Below are 18,899 nucleotides of genomic sequence, written 5' to 3'. Positions count from 1 at the left end.
TAAACTTAGAAATGGCTATTTGAACTGTGGGTGAAAGTTTCTCCTTGCCCTATAAGACTACTTTGTAAAAAAAAAAATGTGACGATATCCTTTAAATGAAGATATGCATCTATGGCTACAAAAACACTAACATTGTAGTTGAGTTTGAACGTTTGGTTTCGCCTTACCGGACTTCGGGCATGGGGAGTCCTTGAACAATGCAGTCCAGTTGGACCTTGCTGCCCTCCGACACCTCCCTGCTTTTCAGTTTCTGGATGAAGTGAGGGGGCTCACAGATGGGGTCGGCTGTGTACACTCCAGGGGTGATCTCCACCAGGGCAGGGCTCTCAGCCTCATCCACTTCATCCGCCTCCAGCACCTCAGAGTCATCATACTGCTCCTCAGTAGTCCTGCAGTCCTGCATGGGGAAGTCAGCGTGCCCATAACCCGGGTCCATGTCCAAACCTTGGACCTCTGGCGGCTGAATGCAGAAGGGATTAGCAGGCCTCTCCATCTCCATTTCGAAGTCTTGGAGAAGAATGGGCCGTTCCCTGTCGTCTGCGTTCAGGGAGTAAATGCTCCCATCGGCTTGGCCCTTGTTGGCTCTGCTCCTATGAGCTTTGCACGATCGGGGCCGTATCCTTTTGGAGCTGTTTGCCTTGAACAGAGAGGAGAGCTCCTCGATGAAGTCTGCTGCCTTGTTGAGGAACTCCTTCTTGGACTGGTTCTCCAGGCCGAATGCCGGGGTGTTCCTCCCCCCAGCCCCTGGTCTCTTAATGTCCTCCCGGTTGTCCTTCACTGCAATATCTTGGATGATGGACGGTGGGAACGACTGTCTGTCTGTCCTCATCGAGTTGTCCTGGATGGACGGTTGGGACGGCTGATATATCTGTTCGTCTGTCCTTATAACATTGTCCTGGAGGGACAGAGGTGGGTATGGCCGTCTCTCTGGCAAGAATTCCGGGTGTGTTGGTAGGGGTTCTTTTAATTCCGGATCAGGCTGGGTGTCGGGAGTGTCGGAGGTGGCAGAGGGGGAGGCCTTGACATCTGACCTCTCTTCGCGGGCCTCGGGTCCGATAGCCTGACAGGCTAGGTTAACACTCTTATCCAGTTCTTCCTGACTCAGGAAGGCTGAGAGGTCTGGGAGCTGGTGTTGCAGCTCGTCCAGCCCCGCAGAGTCCGCCATCTTGCCTTTGAGGGGCCCGTAGACCAGGCGCCGTGAGGAGGAGTCGGAACGACTCATCTCGCTGTGTCTCTGGTGTGCTCGTGCTTCGGCCAAGTAGTTCTCTCTCAAGAGCTGAGATAATGATGTAGGCTGGTCCACGCTGTTCTCTTGCATGCTGTGGGGGAATAAAAGGGTTTAAACGGTTTATTTTAGTGTATCAGTGTATATTTGTATTCCCCTCGTGAAACAGTATAATTTAAATAAGTTCAGTCAATGCTTCTCCCATGAACTCAATATTTGACAGAACAAATGAAATGTTGGTAAAATCACAGAATACTTTGGAAGTAATCTCAATAAGATTAACAATGTGTATTCCACTCGTTGGTCATAAAACATTCCTATTTTAGGATGCGCTTCTGCAGTACTACCTTTCTCTTTCAATTGCAATGGAAATTCACAGTACCCCATGCACAAATGCCACCCCCACAAAAACTGTTGACATACAGTGTCATTCTTTGGAATCGGTTTGCCAGGCTTAAACATTCGTGGGGGTCATAATTCTAACACAAAATCAGCAAGCAGCCACATGGCTTGGAGTTAGGGCACAGCTACAAACCTGACTAGGGAGTGTAATTGGTCAATATGACTAATTGTTTCAATAACATACAAAATATCTTGTTTCGTTATTCATTAGCAGAAGGAAAAAACACTAGACTCGAGTCTAGAGTAATCACACCCATTTGAATAATAATAAAAGCATGCCAACATGTTTCAACCCAGTGCTAAACCATTTGATACCTATTAAAATACTATTTTCATTTCAAAACACCTTAAACCTCTTGTGGCCCCAGACAGAGATTAGTTTCATGCATGGACATTGGATCTCACCCAACTTGGATAAGCATAGCTGTTTTCGGTGCATTTAAGACATAATTTTCCTTCATGCCCAGCCTTTAAAAAGCTTTTTGACACTAGCTCCAAGTAGTTATTGAATCCAGAAACGGGATAGGGTACACAGATGCTACTGACACTCAAATCTGCGCAATTAAGAGAGGCAGCAATGCCCCTTCCAACAGACTTGCAGCCACAGCTGTTGTGTACATGAATCCTTTGCAAACAGCCTCCAAGCCCCCCCAGTCATATCTAATTATAGTAAGGGCTCAGTTTACATGAACAAATTGAAGAAAAAAAACAGTTATCCTCATCTTCTGTGCACTCAAACAGTATTTGATCACTTACCAAAAAAATCTAATCACACAACCAAATAATTTTGTTTGAGTTTATGAGGGAGGCACTGAACACTGAGAAAAAGCAACAATACCCACCCAGGTTCATGGTAGAACTATTCAAACGTAAGTCACTTCAAAATAAATAATATAAGCCTTAAGCCCATGCTTGCCCAATGAAGTGGGTCTATGTGAAACCTGCTGAGAGTTTACTGTACACCAATTCATTGGTGGATGATGTATGAACCCAAACGACAGTCAATAGGACACTTATGAACGACAGGTAACAGGGGTTGGGTGTTTTACCTTCAAATAAACCCCAGCGGGAGCTTGTGGTAATCCTCGGAGCACACCTTTGCTCAAAGAGAGGCGATTCTGGTCTTCCGTTGGTGGTGGCCACCTGGGAAAATGTGAACACAAGAGGCAGCTTCCCCGGCCGGCTTCCCAATTACTTGAACAGAGTTAACCTTGGAGTTTACTGGGACATGTGGAGGCGAGTAGCTAGGGCAACCTGTCACCAGTAAAAGTAATAACATTTGTGAGTGCACTAGTCGCAGGTTATTTCGGGGTGGCCCGGACCATGTGTCTGGGTGGCGTCTAAGCTCATTGGCCAGTGGAGGCGTTCTGGAAAGGGATCCCTCCTCCGGCAGCACATACAGTAGTCTGTCAAAGCACAGCCACTCCACCGAATTAGAAGCTCCTTGTTGAGCCTCCGGACACACTAATGTTAACCGGCAGGTTACTGGTGTTTATTAACAACAAAGTGTGTGCTCTTGGTGAACTAGTTGAACGGGCATTACCATAGAGCCCCACCACTCTATATTTGATCTCATGAACATTGATATCTTGACTATGACTTCCTAATGATTATATACACAAGAGTTTACAAAACATTTGAAACCCCTTCCTGAGTTGCACCCCCTTTTGCCCTCAGAACAGCATCAATTTGTCAGGGAAAGGTCTTTACAAGGTGTCGAAAGCATTCCACAGGGATGCTGGCCCATATCGACTCAAATGCTTTTGACACACATGGGAAAATGTTGTGGGGAAAACCCAGCAGCGTAGCAGTTCTTGACACACTCAAACTGGTGCATCTGGCAACTACTACCATAACCCGTTCAAAGGCACTTGTCACACCTTGGTCTTAGTATTTTGTGTTTTCTTTAATTATTTGTTCAGGCCAGGGTGTGACATGGGTTTATTGTATTGTCGTATTGGGGTTTCTGTAGGCATTGGGATTGTGGTTGATTAGGGGTGTGTCTAGTATAGGCTTGGCTGCCTGAGGCGGTTCTCAGAGTCAGGTGATTCTTGTTGTCTCTGATGGGTAGCCGGGGTTTCACTGTGTATTTCGTGATTGTTCCTGTCTCTGTGTAGTTTCACCACATAGGCTGTAATTAGGTTTCACGTTCCGTTTGTTGTTTTGTATAGTTATTTCATGTGTCACTTTTTCCATTAGTCATGAGTAACCACCACGCTGCATTTCGGTCCGACTCTCTTTCGACAAACGAAGAACGACGTTACAGCACTTAAGTGTTTTGTCTGGCACACACACACAATCCATGTCTCAAGGCTTATAAGTCCTTCTTTAACCTGTGGATTTAATAAGGGATCATAGTGTTCACGTGGATTCACCTGGTCAGTGCATATCATTGAAAGAGCAAGTGCTCCTAATGTTTCATATACTCAGTGTATCTATACTGCATCATTCAACTCGGGCATGAAATGAAAAAAATATATATAATTGGCCTGCTACAAAGATAACGTATCAGAGAAGAGGTCCAGCAATATGCCTTTCAGTACTCGCTCTTAAACAATGCTTAAAGACAGTAATTACAACTTAATGAATGCCATAATTTCACGCATCTGAGTATCCTGTGTTGATTTTCTCCGTTCTCCATTTAATTATTTGAACCTTTATTCACAGTACTAATTAACTTAGGAGAAACTCTGCCTGGTGTATATTTAGTCCATCATTACTCCGCCCACAAGATCCCAGTGATTCCACAGGTGATAATATACATAATTTTCAAGATGTGTTTATTGAAAGTAAAACTGTACATAAGACAATGAGTGAGTCATCTCCAACATCCTCACAGGAAAACAATCACAACCAAGCTCGAGCATCACATTACACTTAAAACAGTGCAAAGAGCTGTAAATCAAATACTTTCACTCAACATAAACATGTAACAAAGGAAGGTCAAATTGATCATCATCTGGGCAACTTGAGAGAACAGCAGGATTATTCAACATCCATCTACTGTACATTATTTGACATCATCACTGTAACCAAATTCACAACATTTTTCAAAATTTGATTGTAATCAATTGGCTCAGTGACTTGATATAATGCACAGCCTAATGCAGCAACAGCAGCAACATGGGGAGACTGACGCCATCATTTCTGGAGTCGCAATGCAACTTTTAATAACAGGGAATAAAAACATTGTGAATCATCTTTAGCGTGCTTGGCAAATATGATTTGGTTAGACAGCAACTCAATAAAAGCGAAATGTAATCCTTTAAAAAAATGATCTACACAACCTTTTCACAGTTATAACCTAAACTTTACTCAAAATGTAAAGGAACATGCTTTGCTGCTTTTTGTACCCATTGAGAAAGAAATACTGTTATGCCGGACAGATTTTATTCTGTAAATCCCAGATAAACAAGACTTGAGAGGTGGATTGGTTTAAAGTTGCCATGATAGACATTTTAAATGTGTGCCGAGATTACAAAGACAAGCCCCTTTATCTTAAAAATCACTGAGGAGAATCAAGACTGACCTGACTGATACAAAAAGGGACACAATATTAGTTAAACAAGAGACAGGAATCAAGTGTTCTACACAACAACAAATGAGGAATAGCAGCAGACTGTCAGTTACTCAATAAGACCAACAGGAGATGCGGGTGGTCCCGGTTAGAGATCAGGGCCATGTTCATTAGTTTAAAAAAAGAATGGAAAAGGGAGGGACTACCCAGATTTGTCCAATCAGAAACAAGCCTTTTTGTTTTCCATTGTAAAATATATCTGTCCATTTTTTTTTTTGCCGCATGCCCTAATGAACACGACCCATGATTGACACAGTATACAATATGTGGTCAAACTGGGATTCATGCCCATCCACCTGTTTTTTTATTGTATTTATTTAACTTGGCAAGTCAGTTAAGAAAATATTCTTATTTACAATGACGGCCAAGCCCTAACCCGGACGACGCTGGGCCAATTGTGCGGCGCCCTATGGGACTCCCAATCGCGGCCGGTTGTGACACAGCCTGGAATCAAACCAGGTCTGTAGTGATGCCTCTAGCACTGAGATGCAGTGCTTTATACCGCTGCGCCACTCGGGAGCCTAAAATGGCATCTGTTAGGCAACTTGAATATCCCAACAAAGCAGAGCAGAAGGCACACTTTAATGGAAAAATAAGAACAAACCCAGTAAACCTCGTAGTATCTTAACAATAAAGATGAATTTATCATCAAAAACTGAAAGAACAATGGTGCACCATCATTAATTCACTGTGCTTTTCAGAGGAGGCAAAGAAACAGTGTCCACTACAACTCACGTGGGTCAAAAATGAAGCTTGGCTGACGCTCACCCACTCAGCATCAGAGAATCTTCGTCATTCACAGTGTTTTGTCAATTTGGGTTGAGCCAGGTCGCTGACGGTCAGAGCATCTGCATTAAAAAAAAATCAACCAGTTACTCATATTTGTGTACATATTTTTTTCAATACGTCTGATTATGAATTATGATGCAAATAAGGTTACATTTTTAAAGTCAATAGCAAGCAATGGATGCATCATCCTTATTCTATGCAGACTCCTCGCTGGCTCTCTTGCGAGACTGGTCACCTCTGCAAAACAAAAAGAAAGCTTAATCAAAAACCAGGGCTGTGTTCATTTGGGGCACAACCGAAGAAAATGGTCCGAAATGGGGATGTACCATCTGAACTTGTTTAATAAGAAATGCTTGTTTTCTTTTTTCTTTAATTTTACCCCTTTTTCTCCCCAATTTCGTGGTATCCAATTGTTTAGTAGCTACCATCTTGTCTCATCGCTACAACTCCCGTACGGGCTCGGGAGAGACAAAGGTTGAAAGTCATGCGTCCTCCGATACACAACCCAGCCAAGCCGCACTACTTCTTAACACAGCACGCATCCAACCCGGAAGCCAGCCGCACCAATGTGTCGGAGGAAACACCGTGCACCTGGCAATCTTGGTTAGCGCGCACTGTGCCCAGCCCGCCACAGGAGTCGCTGGTGCGCGATGGGACAAGGATATCCCTACCGGCCAACCCCTCCCTAACCCGGACGACGCTAGGCCAATTGTGCGTCGCCCCACGGACGTCCCGGTTGCAGTCGGTTACGACAGAGCCTGGGCGCAAACCCGGAGTCTCTGGTGGCACAGCCGGCGCTGCAGTACAGTGCCCTTAACCACTGCGGCACCCGGGAGGCCTCATTTTTGTTTTCTGTTGCAAAATGTTTTCCTAATGAACACAACCCTGGCGGGAAGTACATTCTTTTTTTTTTGCTAAACTCTGACTTATAACACTCACCTTGGAAAACCATTCAGAGATAGCTCCATTTGTAGTTTCTGGTCACGAGCAGCATAGTCAGAGAGCTGGGATTCCACTGTTGGGGGGTTGATTTGAGGAATGAATCCAGAGAAGACAGCTGGGGCTAAATGTGCCCAATCTGAAACAGGTAACCAATAGTCATTGTGAGAGACCCACAAATAGTGCTTAAAGGCATATTTCCACAAATAGTGCTTAAAGGCATATTTCTACAATCGTGCACGACAGTTACAGTAGTTAAACGTCATTTTACAAGTGGATGTAACTATTTTGTTAGCAGCATGTGTTGTAGCATTTGAAAACGACAGAAAGCGCTCACCGGGCCAAAGAGTATACAAGCCTTTGACCACACTGGCCATTGTTGAAGGTCTGACTTGAAACGGCATGGAATGGGCTTCGAGGAGAAGAGCTAAAAGGAAAAACAGAGAAAGAAAAAGAAAAGATAATTAACAACAACACAATTTTAAGTATGAGTCATAAGCTAAATAGTTTTGGCTTTGGAGTGCACGGCATGGTGTCAGTTCGCCAGTCCACTGTACTCACGTATTAATGTGTCTACATGTTTTTCTGCAACATGATCGGTAAAAAGCTTCATGAGATCTTCTCGCAGGTCTCGGTTTAGCTTCGTTTCAATGTAGAACTTATTCTTAGAAATTAGGAAGAAAAACATGCGTGTGTGAAAGGAGTATATGATTAAGGTCTGCTCTGACCATTGACGGGGTAGGCTAAATTTGTATCTGGGAAACTGGCTCAAAGAGATGAGCAGCTTATATGGGTACATACCATGTAGATGAATACGGGAACTATGCATTGAAGAGCATCTGTGTACCGAGTTAGAGCAATGTTGAAATTCTCTATTAAATTCCGTGGTGGACTAATCTGATAAAAGATAGGAAAAAAAATATCAGTGTTAATTTATCAGGTTATTATACACTTTTTGGGGGTGAAAAAAGAGATACTACCCACTTTCCTGTTTTGTTTTCCCATGGCAAACCTTGTTGGTACAGTATGGTACATAGATCCCGGGTTCTATGTTTCCACTTACTTGAAGATCAGAAGAGACTTGTTGAAGATGGGTAGTAATCTTCAGAATCAAGTCTTTGTACAGTAGCTCAGAGTGCTGTTGACAAACACACTTGTACACACAGCTGAAACAGGGAAAGGAAAACTATTAAAAACGGACCAGTTGCAATAGCTCCCCTCTAAGGTCTCAAACATGAGTACGGCAGTTCCACGTGTTCATTTCTTTCAAAAGCTACGTGAGAAATCAACCCAGTCACACTGTTTGAGTCTCACCTGTAAATCTGCTCATATGAAATGGAGATGTGGTCCATGGGGTTTTGTATTAGCAGGTGGTCAATGGCTTTCTCCAGGTTCGGCCAGTATGTGGTTCTATAGTCCTCTTCGGTCATTGCATTCATTACTGAACCACACAATGATGAAAGAGGTTATTTTCACAACGACTTGAGCTATCACAAATATATACATCTTCATGATTATGGGGGGGGGGGTCAATTACTTTATGTCAAGCCGTGGAAATGTTATAAGCATGAGTTTGCCGTTCGTAAAGAGAATAAATCTGTTTATTCTGTCAAGACACGAGGAGCGCGCATGACAAGGACAGCTAGAGCTCACCTGATTGGTAGGGCTAAGCATTCATAGTAATTGAAAATGGTGAAAAACATCTACTACATTCCCATTAAAAAAAGTGTTAATATAGCTGTAATACTATATTGTGATCCACTTTAGTCTGATTAATATTGTAAGGCAGAATATTGTAGTTGGGCAACATTGCGATGTTGACGCATGGTTCATTTTCATATATTCTGAGTCTATAGCATTGATTATTCAAATCGACACGAACATGAAATTATGGCTGATAGTACATTTGTTGTACATTTGTTTGTTTGTATTACAAACCAGAAACATGGAGATTAGACATTGTGTACTTCTCGCCAGCTGTTACTTCCATCCCAAGGCTGTGTTACTCCCACCCAGCATGCAAGTACAAGAGTAACATTGCAGTATTTCTGTTCAGTCTATTTCATTTAAACTCCTTTACCCTAGAAATGTAATTACAGTTGCTGATGGTGGAGGACATACAGTGCATTCGGAAAATATTCAGACCCCTCGACTTTTTCCACGTGTTAAGTCACAGCCCTATTCTAAAAACAGATTTTGTTTTCCCCCTCTCATCAATCTATACCCAATATCTCACAATGACAAAGCAAAAACAGGTTTTTGGAAATGTTAGCAAATGTAAAAAATAAAATATCACAATTACATAAAGTATAAGTAAGAAGCTAGCTAGCTTACAAAGAATAACAAAAAATATCTAGTTAACAGAAGAAAGGAAGACAAAATAAGGACAAAAGGAGAGAAGAAAAAGGAAAAGAAAGAGGACAACAAAGTGAAACAGTCAGCACTTCTATTGCAACTTCGTATTTCGTCGTCCTAACGTAGTCTACACTGCTATCTGCCCAGCAGCTAGCCAGCTAGCAAACGTCCACCGTCTACCGAATAGCAGCACTGTAGAAACTATTACACTCAACTGAATGACTTGATTAGTGTAGTGTTAGCTAGCTACATAGTTGTCTTTGCTGTCTTCGTATCCAAGATAATTGTGTAGTCTTAGAGTGATTATCTTAATTTACCGAGGTTAGCTAGCCAGCTATTTGTCATCCTTAACGTAGGAGACACTGCTAGCTAGCCAACAGCTAGCCAACGTCTACTGAATAGAACTTCCGCACTCAACAACCCGGTCGCATTCCGCTTCGCTCCACAGGTAGTATCACATTTTCATTTCATTTCATTACAGCACAACGGTTTGATTTGTTTGATCGTAGCTAGCTACAGAGCTAGCTACATAGCCGTCTGTGTATCAAAATAATTGTGTAGTCTAGAGCGATTTTCTAGGTTAGCTAGCCAGCTATTGTCGTTCTTTTAACGCAACGTAATCAACACTGCTAGCTAGCCAGCTAGCCCCCGAATAGCAGCACTGTAGAAACTATTACACTCAACGGAACGACTTGATTAGTGTAGTGTCAACAACGCAGCCACTGCCAGCTAGCCTACAAAGTCAACAACGCAGCCACTGCCAGCTAGCCTACTTCAGCAGTACTGTATCATTTTAATCATTTTAGTCAATAAGATTCTTGCTACGTAAGCTTAACTTTCTGATCATTCGAGACGTGTAGTCCACTTGTCATTCCAATCTCCTTGCATTAGCGTAGCCTCTTCTGTAGCCTGTCAACTATGTGTCTGTCTATCCCTGTTCTCTCCTCTCTGCACAGACCATACAAACGCTCCACACCGCGTGGCCGCGACCACCCTAATCTGGTGGTCCCAGCGCGCACGACCCACGTGGAGTTCCAGGTCTCCGGTAGCCTCTGGAACTGCCGATCTGCGGCCAACAAGGCAGAGTTCATCTCAGCCTATGCCTCCCTCCAGTCCCTCGACTTCTTGGCACTGACGGAAACATGGATCACCACAGATAACACTGCTACTCCTACTGCTCTCTCTTCGTCCGCCCACGTGTTCTCGCACACCCCGAGAGCTTCTGGTCAGCGGGGTGGTGGCACCGGGATCCTCATCTCTCCCAAGTGGTCATTCTCTCTTTCTCCCCTTACCCATCTGTCTATCGCCTCCTTTGAATTTCATGCTGTCACAGTTACCAGCCCTTTCAAGCTTAACATCCTTATCATTTATCGCCCTCCAGGTCCCCTCGGAGAGTTCATCAATGAGCTTGATGCCTTGATAAGCTCCTTTCCTGAGGACGGCTCACCTCTCACAGTTCTGGGCGACTTTAACCTCCCCACGTCTACCTTTGACTCATTCCTCTCTGCCTCTTTCTTTCCACTCCTCTCCTCACCCTCTCACCTTCCCCCCCTACTCACAAGGCAGGCAATACGCTCGACCTCATCTTTACTAGATGCTGTTCTTCCACTAACCTCATTGCAACTCCCCTCCAAGTCTCCGACCACTACCTTGTATCCTTTTCCCTCTCGCTCTCATCCAACACTTCCCACACTGCCCCTACTCGGATGGTATCGCGCCGTCCCAACCTTCGCTCTCTCTCCACCGCTACTCTCTCCTCTTCCATCCCTTCCCTCTGCTCAAACCTTCTCCAACCTATCTCCTGATTCTGCCTCCTCAACCCTCCTCTCCTCCCTTTCTGCATCCTTTGACTCTCTATGTCCCCTATCCTCCAGGCCGGCTCGGTCCTCCCCTCCCGCTCCGTGGCTCGACGACTCATTGCGAGCTCACAGAACAGGGCTCCGGGCAGCCGAGCGGAAATGGAGGAAATCTCGCCTCCCTGCGGACCTGGCATCCTTTCACTCCCTCCTCTCTACATTTTCCTCCTCTGTCTCTGCTGCTAAAGCCACTTTCTACCACTCTAAATTCCAAGCATCTCCCTCTAACCCTAGGAAGCTCTTTGCCACCTTCTCCTCCCTCCTGAATCCTCCTCCCCTCCCCCCCCTCCTCCCTCTCTGCAGATGACTTCGTCAACCATTTTGAAAAGAAGGTCGACGACATCCGATCCTCGTTTGCTAAGTCAAACGACACCGCTGGTTCTGCTCACACTGCCCTACCCTGTGTTCTGACCTCTTTCTCCCCTCTCTCTCCAGATGAAATCTCGCGTCTTGTGACGGCCGGCCGCCCAACAACCTGCCCGCTCGACCCTATCCCCTCCTCTCTTCTCCAGACCATTTCCGGAGACCTTCTCCCTTACCTCACCTCGCTCATCAACTCATCCCTGACCGCTGGCTACGTCCCTTCCGTCTTCAAGAGAGCGAGAGTTGCACCCCTTCTGAAAAAACCTACACTCGATCCCTCCGATGTCAACAACTACAGACCAGTATCCCTTCTTTCTTTTCTCTCCAAAACTCTTGAACGTGCCGTCCTTGGCCAGCTCTCCCGCTATCTCTCTCAGAATGACCTTCTTGATCCAAATCAGTCAGGTTTCAAGACTAGTCATTCAACTGAGACTGCTCTTCTCTGTATCACGGAGGCGCTCCGCACTGCTAAAGCTAACTCTCTCTCCTCTGCTCTCATCCTTCTAGACCTATCGGCTGCCTTCGATACTGTGAACCATCAGATCCTCCTCTCCACCCTCTCCGAGTTGGGCATCTCCGGCGCGGCCCACGCTTGGATTGCGTCCTACCTGACAGGTCGCTCCTACCAGGTGGCGTGGCGAGAATCTGTCTCCTCACCACGCGCTCTCACCACTGGTGTCCCCCAGGGCTCTGTTCTAGGCCCTCTCCTATTCTCGCTATACACCAAGTCACTTGGCTCTGTCATAACCTCACATGGTCTCTCCTATCATTGCTATGCAGACGACACACAATTAATCTTCTCCTTTCCCCCTTCTGATGACCAGGTGGCGAATCGCATCTCTGCATGTCTGGCAGACATATCAGTGTGGATGACGGATCACCACCTCAAGCTGAACCTCGGCAAGACGGAGCTGCTCTTCCTCCCGGGGAAGGACTGCCCGTTCCATGATCTCGCCATCACGGTTGACAACTCCATTGTGTCCTCCTCCCAGAGCGCTAAGAACCTTGGCGTGATCCTGGACAACACCCTGTCGTTCTCAACTAACATCAAGGCGGTGGCCCGTTCCTGTAGGTTCATGCTCTACAACATCCGCAGAGTACGACCCTGCCTCACACAGGAAGCGGCGCAGGTCCTAATCCAGGCACTTGTCATCTCCCGTCTGGATTACTGCAACTCGCTGTTGGCTGGGCTCCCTGCCTGTGCCATTAAACCCCTACAACTCATCCAGAACGCCGCAGCCCGTCTGGTGTTCAACCTTCCCAAGTTCTCTCACGTCACCCCGCTCCTCCGCTCTCTCCACTGGCTTCCAGTTGAAGCTCGCATCCGCTACAAGACCATGGTGCTTGCCTACGGAGCTGTGAGGGGAACGGCACCTCAGTACCTCCAGGCTCTGATAAGGCCCTACACCCAAACAAGGGCACTGCGTTCATCCACCTCTGGCCTGCTCGCCTCCCTACCACTGAGGAAGTACAGTTCCCGCTCAGCCCAGTCAAAACTGTTCGCTGCTCTGGCCCCCCAATGGTGGAACAAACTCCCTCACGACGCCAGGACAGCGGAGTCAATCACCACCTTCCGGAGACACCTGAAACCCCACCTCTTTAAGGAATACCTAGGATAGGATAAAGTAATCCTTCTCACCCCCCTTAAAAGATTTAGATGCACTATTGTAAAGTGGCTGTTCCACTGGATGTCATAAGGTGAATGCACCAATTTGTAAGTCGCTCTGGATAAGAGCGTCTGCTAAATGACTTAAATGTAAAGTAAATGTATTAGTCAAAACGTTTGGACACACCTACTCGTTCAAGGCTTTTTCTTTACATCTACTATTTTCTACATTGTAGAATAATAGTGAAGCCATCAAAACTATGAAATAACACATATGGAATCACATAGTAACCCAAAAAAGTGTTAAATCAAAATATATTTTATATTTGAGATTCTTCAAAGTAGCCACCCTTTGCCTTGATGACAGCTTTGCACACTCTTGGCATTCTCTCAACCAGCTTCACCTGGAATGCTTTTCCAAAAGTCTGGAAGGAGATCCCATATATGCTGAGCACTTGCTGGTTGCTTTTCCTTCACTCCGCGGTCCAACTCATGCCAAACCATCTCAATTGGGTTGAGGTCGGGTGATTGTGGAGAACAGGTCATCTGATGCAGCACTCCATCACTCTCCTTGGTCAAATAGCCCTTACACAGCCTGGCGGTGTATTTTGGGTCATTGTCTTGTTGAAAATCAAAATGACAGTCCGACTAAGCCAAAACCAGATGGGATGGCTTTTCGCTACAGAATGCTGTAATAGTAATGCTGGTTAAGTGTGCCTTAAAACTCTAAATAAATCACAGACAGTGTCATCTGCAGAGCACCCTGACACAATCACTCCTCCATTCTTCATGGTGGGAACCACACATGCGGAGATCATCCGTTCGCCTACTGTACTCTGCGTCTAACAAAAACACGGTGGTTGGAACCAAAAGTTTCAAATTTGGACTCAGACCAATTGAAAGATTTACACCGGTCTAAGGTCCATTGCTCGTGTTTCTTGCCCAAGCAAGTCTCTTCTTCTTATTGGTGTCCTTCAGAGGTGGTTTCTTCACGGTAATTTGACCATGAAAGCCTGATTCACTCAGTCTCCTCTGAACAGTTGATGTTGAGATATGTTTGATCTGTTCTTGCCATAATATGGACTTTGTCTTGTACCAAATAGGGCTATCTTCTGTAAACCACAACTGATTGACTCAAACGCATTAAGGAGGAAAGAAATTCCACAAATTAACTTTTAACAAGGCACACCTGTTAATTTATATGCATTCCAGGTGACTACCTCATGAAGCTGATTGAGAGAATGCCAAGAGTGTGCAAAGCTGTCATCAAGGGAAAGGGTGGCTTCTTTGAATAAACTATATTTTGATTTGTTTAACACTTTGGTAACGACAGACGTGAAGCTTGGCATTCAGGCCAAAGAGTTATTGGTTTCAACAAACCAGAGAATCTTGTTTGTCACGGTCAGAGTCTAGGTGGCTTTTGGCAAACTCCAATGGGCTGTCATGTGCCTTTTCCTGAGTAGTGGCTTCTGTCTGGTCACTCTACCATTAAGACCTGATTGGTGGAGTGCTGCAGAGATGGTTGTCCTTCTAGAAGGTTCTCCCATCTCCACAGAGGAGCTTATCAGAGTGACCATCAGGGTCTTGGTCACCTCCCTGACCAAGGCCCTTCTCCCCCGATTGCTCAGTTTTGCAGGGCGGCCAGCTCTAGGAAATCTCTTCTTCCATTTATGAATGATGGAGGCCACTGTGCTCTTGGGGACATTCAATGCTGCAGATATTCTTTGGTACCCTTCCCCAGATCTGTCTCTACGGACAATTCCTTCAACCTCATGGCTTGGTTTTTGCTCTGACATGCACTGTCAACTGTAGGACCTTATATAGACAGGTGTGTGCCTTTCCAAATCATGTCCAATCAATTGAATTTACCACAGGTGGACTACAATCAAGTTGTAAAAACATCTCAAGGATGATCAATGGAAACAGGACGCACCTGAGTTCAATTTTGAGTCTCATGGCAAGGGTCTGAATACTTATGTAAATCTGAAATTTCCAATTAATACATTTAAAAAAAATCTGAAACCTATTTTCGCTTTGTCATTATGGGGTAGTGTATAGATTGCTGATTTTTATTTTATCCATTTTAGAATAAGGCTGTAACGTAACAAAATGTGAAAAAAGTCAAGGGGTCTGAATACTTTCACAAAAGCCAAATACACACTTACTGTACACTGTTTTAACACAGTTGCAGGTCACTGTATTTTTCAGTGACAACACCTTTGGCGTCTGTCTTCCATTTACATACGTGTTCAGAGAGGCAGATAGAGTGGACTACCTGTGCTAATTAGCTGTCTTCTGAAAACAAGTGCTGTAACATGGAAATATGACCATGTGGAAACCATAACCCTATAAAAAGCTGTGTATGAATTTAACCTTTTGTTTTTAGGAAATCATTTATTGGGGATAGAGTTGGGGCTAGGGTTGGCCTGACTGAAATACCAAAATGTGATTCAGAGCACATGCCACCTTTGCTCATAGAATTTCTTTCACACAGGGAGCTTTTCCTTCCCCGAGTGAGCCGTTAGTGAAATTTTGTATACTCACTTCTCCAGGAACCACTACACCACTGATTCCAAACAAGGACCTTCCAACCATAGGGTGCAAAGGTCACAAGTCATTAACGCTTGTCTGCTTCCCGGGGCAAGTAAAAAACATTGTTGGACAAGAGGATTATAGCTATATTGCGCATTGTTGACTGCTCCACGGCTCCCGTATTTTCAAACTTTTACAGATGCACATTTGAGAGCATCCTGCTGGGCAAAATATTTTTGGGGGAGGGGGCTATTTTTGGGGGGAGGGGGTTGCCTGTTTTGCATGTTATTTTGGCATTAATACATGTCACATATCAGTTTGCAAACAGTGTAAAACAAATTATAACCATTTAGTTAATAAAGCCGCATACAAACACGGTCTCTTTGCTTTCTTGAGTAAGGCAGCTCCAAAATGAAGTCGTTTCAGCCTAGCTCAGTGCTTTCTGTTGTGGTGGGGCAGCCAGCGAAAAATACAGAGCTTAGGGGTTGGCAACGTTCTCTAGTTGCACCGTGATTGGCTCAGTGTTCTGTCACTCATGGGGACACTACGTGTGGCCACAGATAAAGTTATGTCAAATCACGTTATATCTACAGTAGCATTTATTGGACTGATACTTTCAAAATCTTAGCTAGCAGTCATCATCATGATTCAAGACGACAATCCACTAGCAAATCTTTTTCAATCCTTGTCATATGAAGATAAATTATAGATAACATATTGGGGCATTGGAGATAAACATTACACAACAAGTTGGAAATCGCAAATTCAACAATGAGTGGTTTGGAAGGAATCAGTGGCTAACTGCAAGCATTGCAAAGCAATCACTAGCTTGCTATTCAGTGGAGTGGATGTGTGAGCCAAGTCTGGGTTTAAGGGACTCTTTTCCAAGCTTAAAATGATAAACATTCAACATTGGCCATGCTGTCAATCCAGCATGACTTCTTTAGCTTACAAAAAACAACTGGAAACTCAGAAATATCAGACTTCAGTGAGTTCAAGACAACTGGGAACTGGTATAAAATTTTAGAAAATACATTAAGAAAGTTATACTAAGTGTATGTTGTGTAGTAAGCTGTTAGTAGCCCATGTGCCTCACCCTAATAATTTGGTTCCTTTTCCCTTCATAAATTTAGCCTATTGTTTTTACTTGGTGGTGCACATGTAGCCTATTGCCTGTTTTAGAGAAATGTCATTATTGAATATTGTAAGAGCTTTCATTGTCTGCTTAGATGCCCACTTTATTTATTATACGGTTCTGACTTGGTGTACAGGGAGAATACCATAAGAACGGCCCATGTTCTGAATTATTTCGCTGTACTTTTCAAAAGTGCTGAACAAATAGTTATATTGACTACGTATGTCCTAGCTCCATCAATCATGTCTTAATTGAAAATGACGGATTGCCCCTTATCCGCTCGTAGTCCCCTTATGCCATAGTTTGTACATCTCAATTGTCAATAGAAACCACATTTGTTTAAGCAAGTCAACCATATCAGCTATGTTTTTGTAAAGGCACTAAATGAGGCTGAATGAACTGTTTCGCTGCCAGACAAGGCTCCGCTGATAGCCAGGTGTAACAGTGCTAAGGTGTTTGGGCTGCTGTTGGGACAGCTTTATGTAGGCCCTAACAGTTTGTGAGCACCGTTTGTCACCGTTGTAGTCCAATTAATGTATTGTGGCTTTGCTGGCATGCAAAGCCACCACCAAGATCTACATGCTAAAATCGCCACTGCTCCTATGTTGTCAAGATCTCCCCTGAACACTGAATATTTTAACCTTACAATTAAATAAACATTGAGTTAGCTACTTCACCCATCTCAGCCATTTGATCTCTGGTTCATTGAATGAGAGAATTATTTTATTAAGACAAGTATTTGGTTGTAATTGCAATGTTTGCAGGGTTGCGAACCCTCCTCCTGGAGAGTCAAGGAGAGCTACTGGGTGTGCAGGCTTTTGCTCCAGCCTTGCTTCGAACATAACACATTGTAAGAAAAAAAGAAAGCAGCTGCTCAACTGGACTTTAATAAAACTGACTCTGGTGTGTTTGAGCAGGGTTGGAGAAAAAGCCTGCACACCCAGTAGCTCTCCAGTTGGAGGGTTGACAGATCAAATGTTTTATAGAGTATCCCACCAGCACAGTTAAGTGCCTTACTCAAGACCACAATGACAGGAAATATCAACTGCCTTCCAATGTCAATATCAGAATGAAAGTTATTTAGCTCTTCCTTGCATCACACAACAAAATGTGTCACCTTTTTGGACCAAGCTTTGGACAACTATAACAATTAGGACACGTGGCTAAACAAGTGATTATCAGGCCCTGACAGTAGCCAAACTACTCCACTGACGTGTAGGCCAAAGGCAAGGCAAGGCAATGCAATGGCAATAACTTAATTGTATGGCAAGCTACATCCCCATCCCATGCCAGTCCAAAACATGATAAACATAAACATTAGGCCGTCATAATTAGTGCTTTTAATGCTGATGCTTTCAACTTACGAAACTTTGAGGCTGAGTTCAGGGTCAGTTTCCCTGCGATGGACGCCGCCGATGGGCTGTCAGTCTCGCTGGTGTCACTGCTCACGCTGCTCGAGTCTGAATCCATGAACTTTAAACTGCTGCTGGAACTGGAACAAACCTTTGAGTGGTTCTCCTGCGCAGCTACATCTCGCGTGGCTAGACCCGGTGAGATAGATAGGGGCTGGGGTACATCTGACAGTTCATTCCTGAGATAGAGGACTTGTCCACTGGCACTGTTCGCACAGTAGTTATGGTTGTAGTCGTCTTCCATGTCCTCCATGCTTTAGCCTTGCAAGTTGTCTGAGGAAAATCTTCATGAATTTCAAGTTCGATTTGAAAATTTGCGTTTTTAGAGCACCATCCCTTTACACCTTGTACGCTAGCTGCTGCATGGAAAACTGTTTTACGACACTTTGCAGCATTTTCTTTTAGGCAGAGCCTGAACTGGGGCAGGAGGGCAATGTAGTTAAAATCATGCAATGACTACAATGTACGTTCAGTTCACTTGAACGTTAACTACATTGCGGAACGGTTTGTACGTTTCCCCAAAACGTTCTTGAACAGACTTCGCGGTACGTTTTCTGCCGTTTGGTGTATGGCGCGGTGTGGCCAGAGATATTGAAAGGAGGAGATAGCAATCCAAATTGGAAATGAATGGAGGAACGTGTAACGCCTTACCAAGCAGACTGTCGACCAATTGCGTTCACGTTGTCATAGTGCGTCACGCGGTTACTA

At 44.5% G+C, this 18,899-nt stretch overlaps 2 protein-coding genes across 9 annotated transcripts in view; both read right to left on the bottom strand.

Annotated features, from left to right (window-relative positions):
- Positions 1 to 2,899, bottom strand: part of mypn (myopalladin) — a 50,038-nt gene extending 47,139 nt beyond the window's left edge. For all 4 annotated transcript variants that reach the window (XM_035753914.2, XM_035753917.2, XM_035753916.2 and 1 more), the window contains exons 1-2: positions 2,677 to 2,899; positions 168 to 1,319 (exon numbers count right to left, since the gene is read on the bottom strand). In XM_035753914.2, coding sequence (XP_035609807.1) covers positions 168 to 1,318 — 1,151 coding nt within the window. In that variant the 5' untranslated portion in view covers position 1,319; positions 2,677 to 2,899. The remainder of the gene's footprint in view (positions 1 to 167; positions 1,320 to 2,676) is intronic.
- Positions 2,900 to 4,372: 1,473 nt separating this feature from the next.
- On the bottom strand, positions 4,373 to 18,810 carry cacul1 (CDK2 associated cullin domain 1). Of its 5 annotated transcripts, XR_004822620.2 has the most exons (10): positions 18,144 to 18,797; positions 8,247 to 8,373; positions 7,996 to 8,098; positions 7,734 to 7,829; positions 7,494 to 7,596; positions 7,270 to 7,359; positions 6,933 to 7,071; positions 6,145 to 6,230; positions 5,940 to 6,052; positions 4,373 to 5,748 (listed from the first exon to the last, which is right to left on the bottom strand). XR_004822620.2 is itself a non-coding variant. In XM_035753912.2 (9 exons), the coding sequence occupies exons 1-8, from the start codon at positions 18,442 to 18,444 to the stop codon at positions 6,188 to 6,190; spliced, it is 1,002 nt and encodes a 333-aa protein (XP_035609805.1). In that variant the 5' UTR covers positions 18,445 to 18,797; the 3' UTR covers positions 4,373 to 6,052; positions 6,145 to 6,187. The 5 variants fall into 5 exon arrangements, 3 of the variants coding, with proteins under 3 accessions (XP_035609805.1, XP_035609806.1, XP_035609804.1); XR_004822619.2 differs by lacking the exon at positions 6,145 to 6,230 and having other exon boundaries at positions 18,144 to 18,802; XM_035753912.2 differs by having other exon boundaries at positions 4,373 to 6,052.
- Positions 18,811 to 18,899: the final 89 nt, after the last annotated feature.

This window comes from Oncorhynchus keta, chromosome 36, assembly GCF_023373465.1.
Source record: "Oncorhynchus keta strain PuntledgeMale-10-30-2019 chromosome 36, Oket_V2, whole genome shotgun sequence".
NCBI classification, from domain to species: domain Eukaryota; kingdom Metazoa; phylum Chordata; class Actinopteri; order Salmoniformes; family Salmonidae; genus Oncorhynchus; species Oncorhynchus keta.
Note: the sequence above shows the minus strand (reverse complement) of the source record. Positions and strands in the feature narration are given on the sequence as shown.

Coding starts and splice junctions, on each gene's coding strand:
- cacul1 (XM_035753911.2), bottom strand. CDS start 18,444: ATGGAGGACATGGAAGACGACTACAACCATAACTACTGTGCGAACAGT. Junction 8,374..18,143: donor GAACTCAGCCTCAAAGTTTC/GTAAGTTGAAAG, acceptor TGTGTGGTTCAG/TAATGAATGCAATGACCGAA. Junction 7,072..7,269: donor CTTGTATACTCTTTGGCCCG/GTGAGCGCTTTC, acceptor TACCTGTTTCAG/ATTGGGCACATTTAGCCCCA.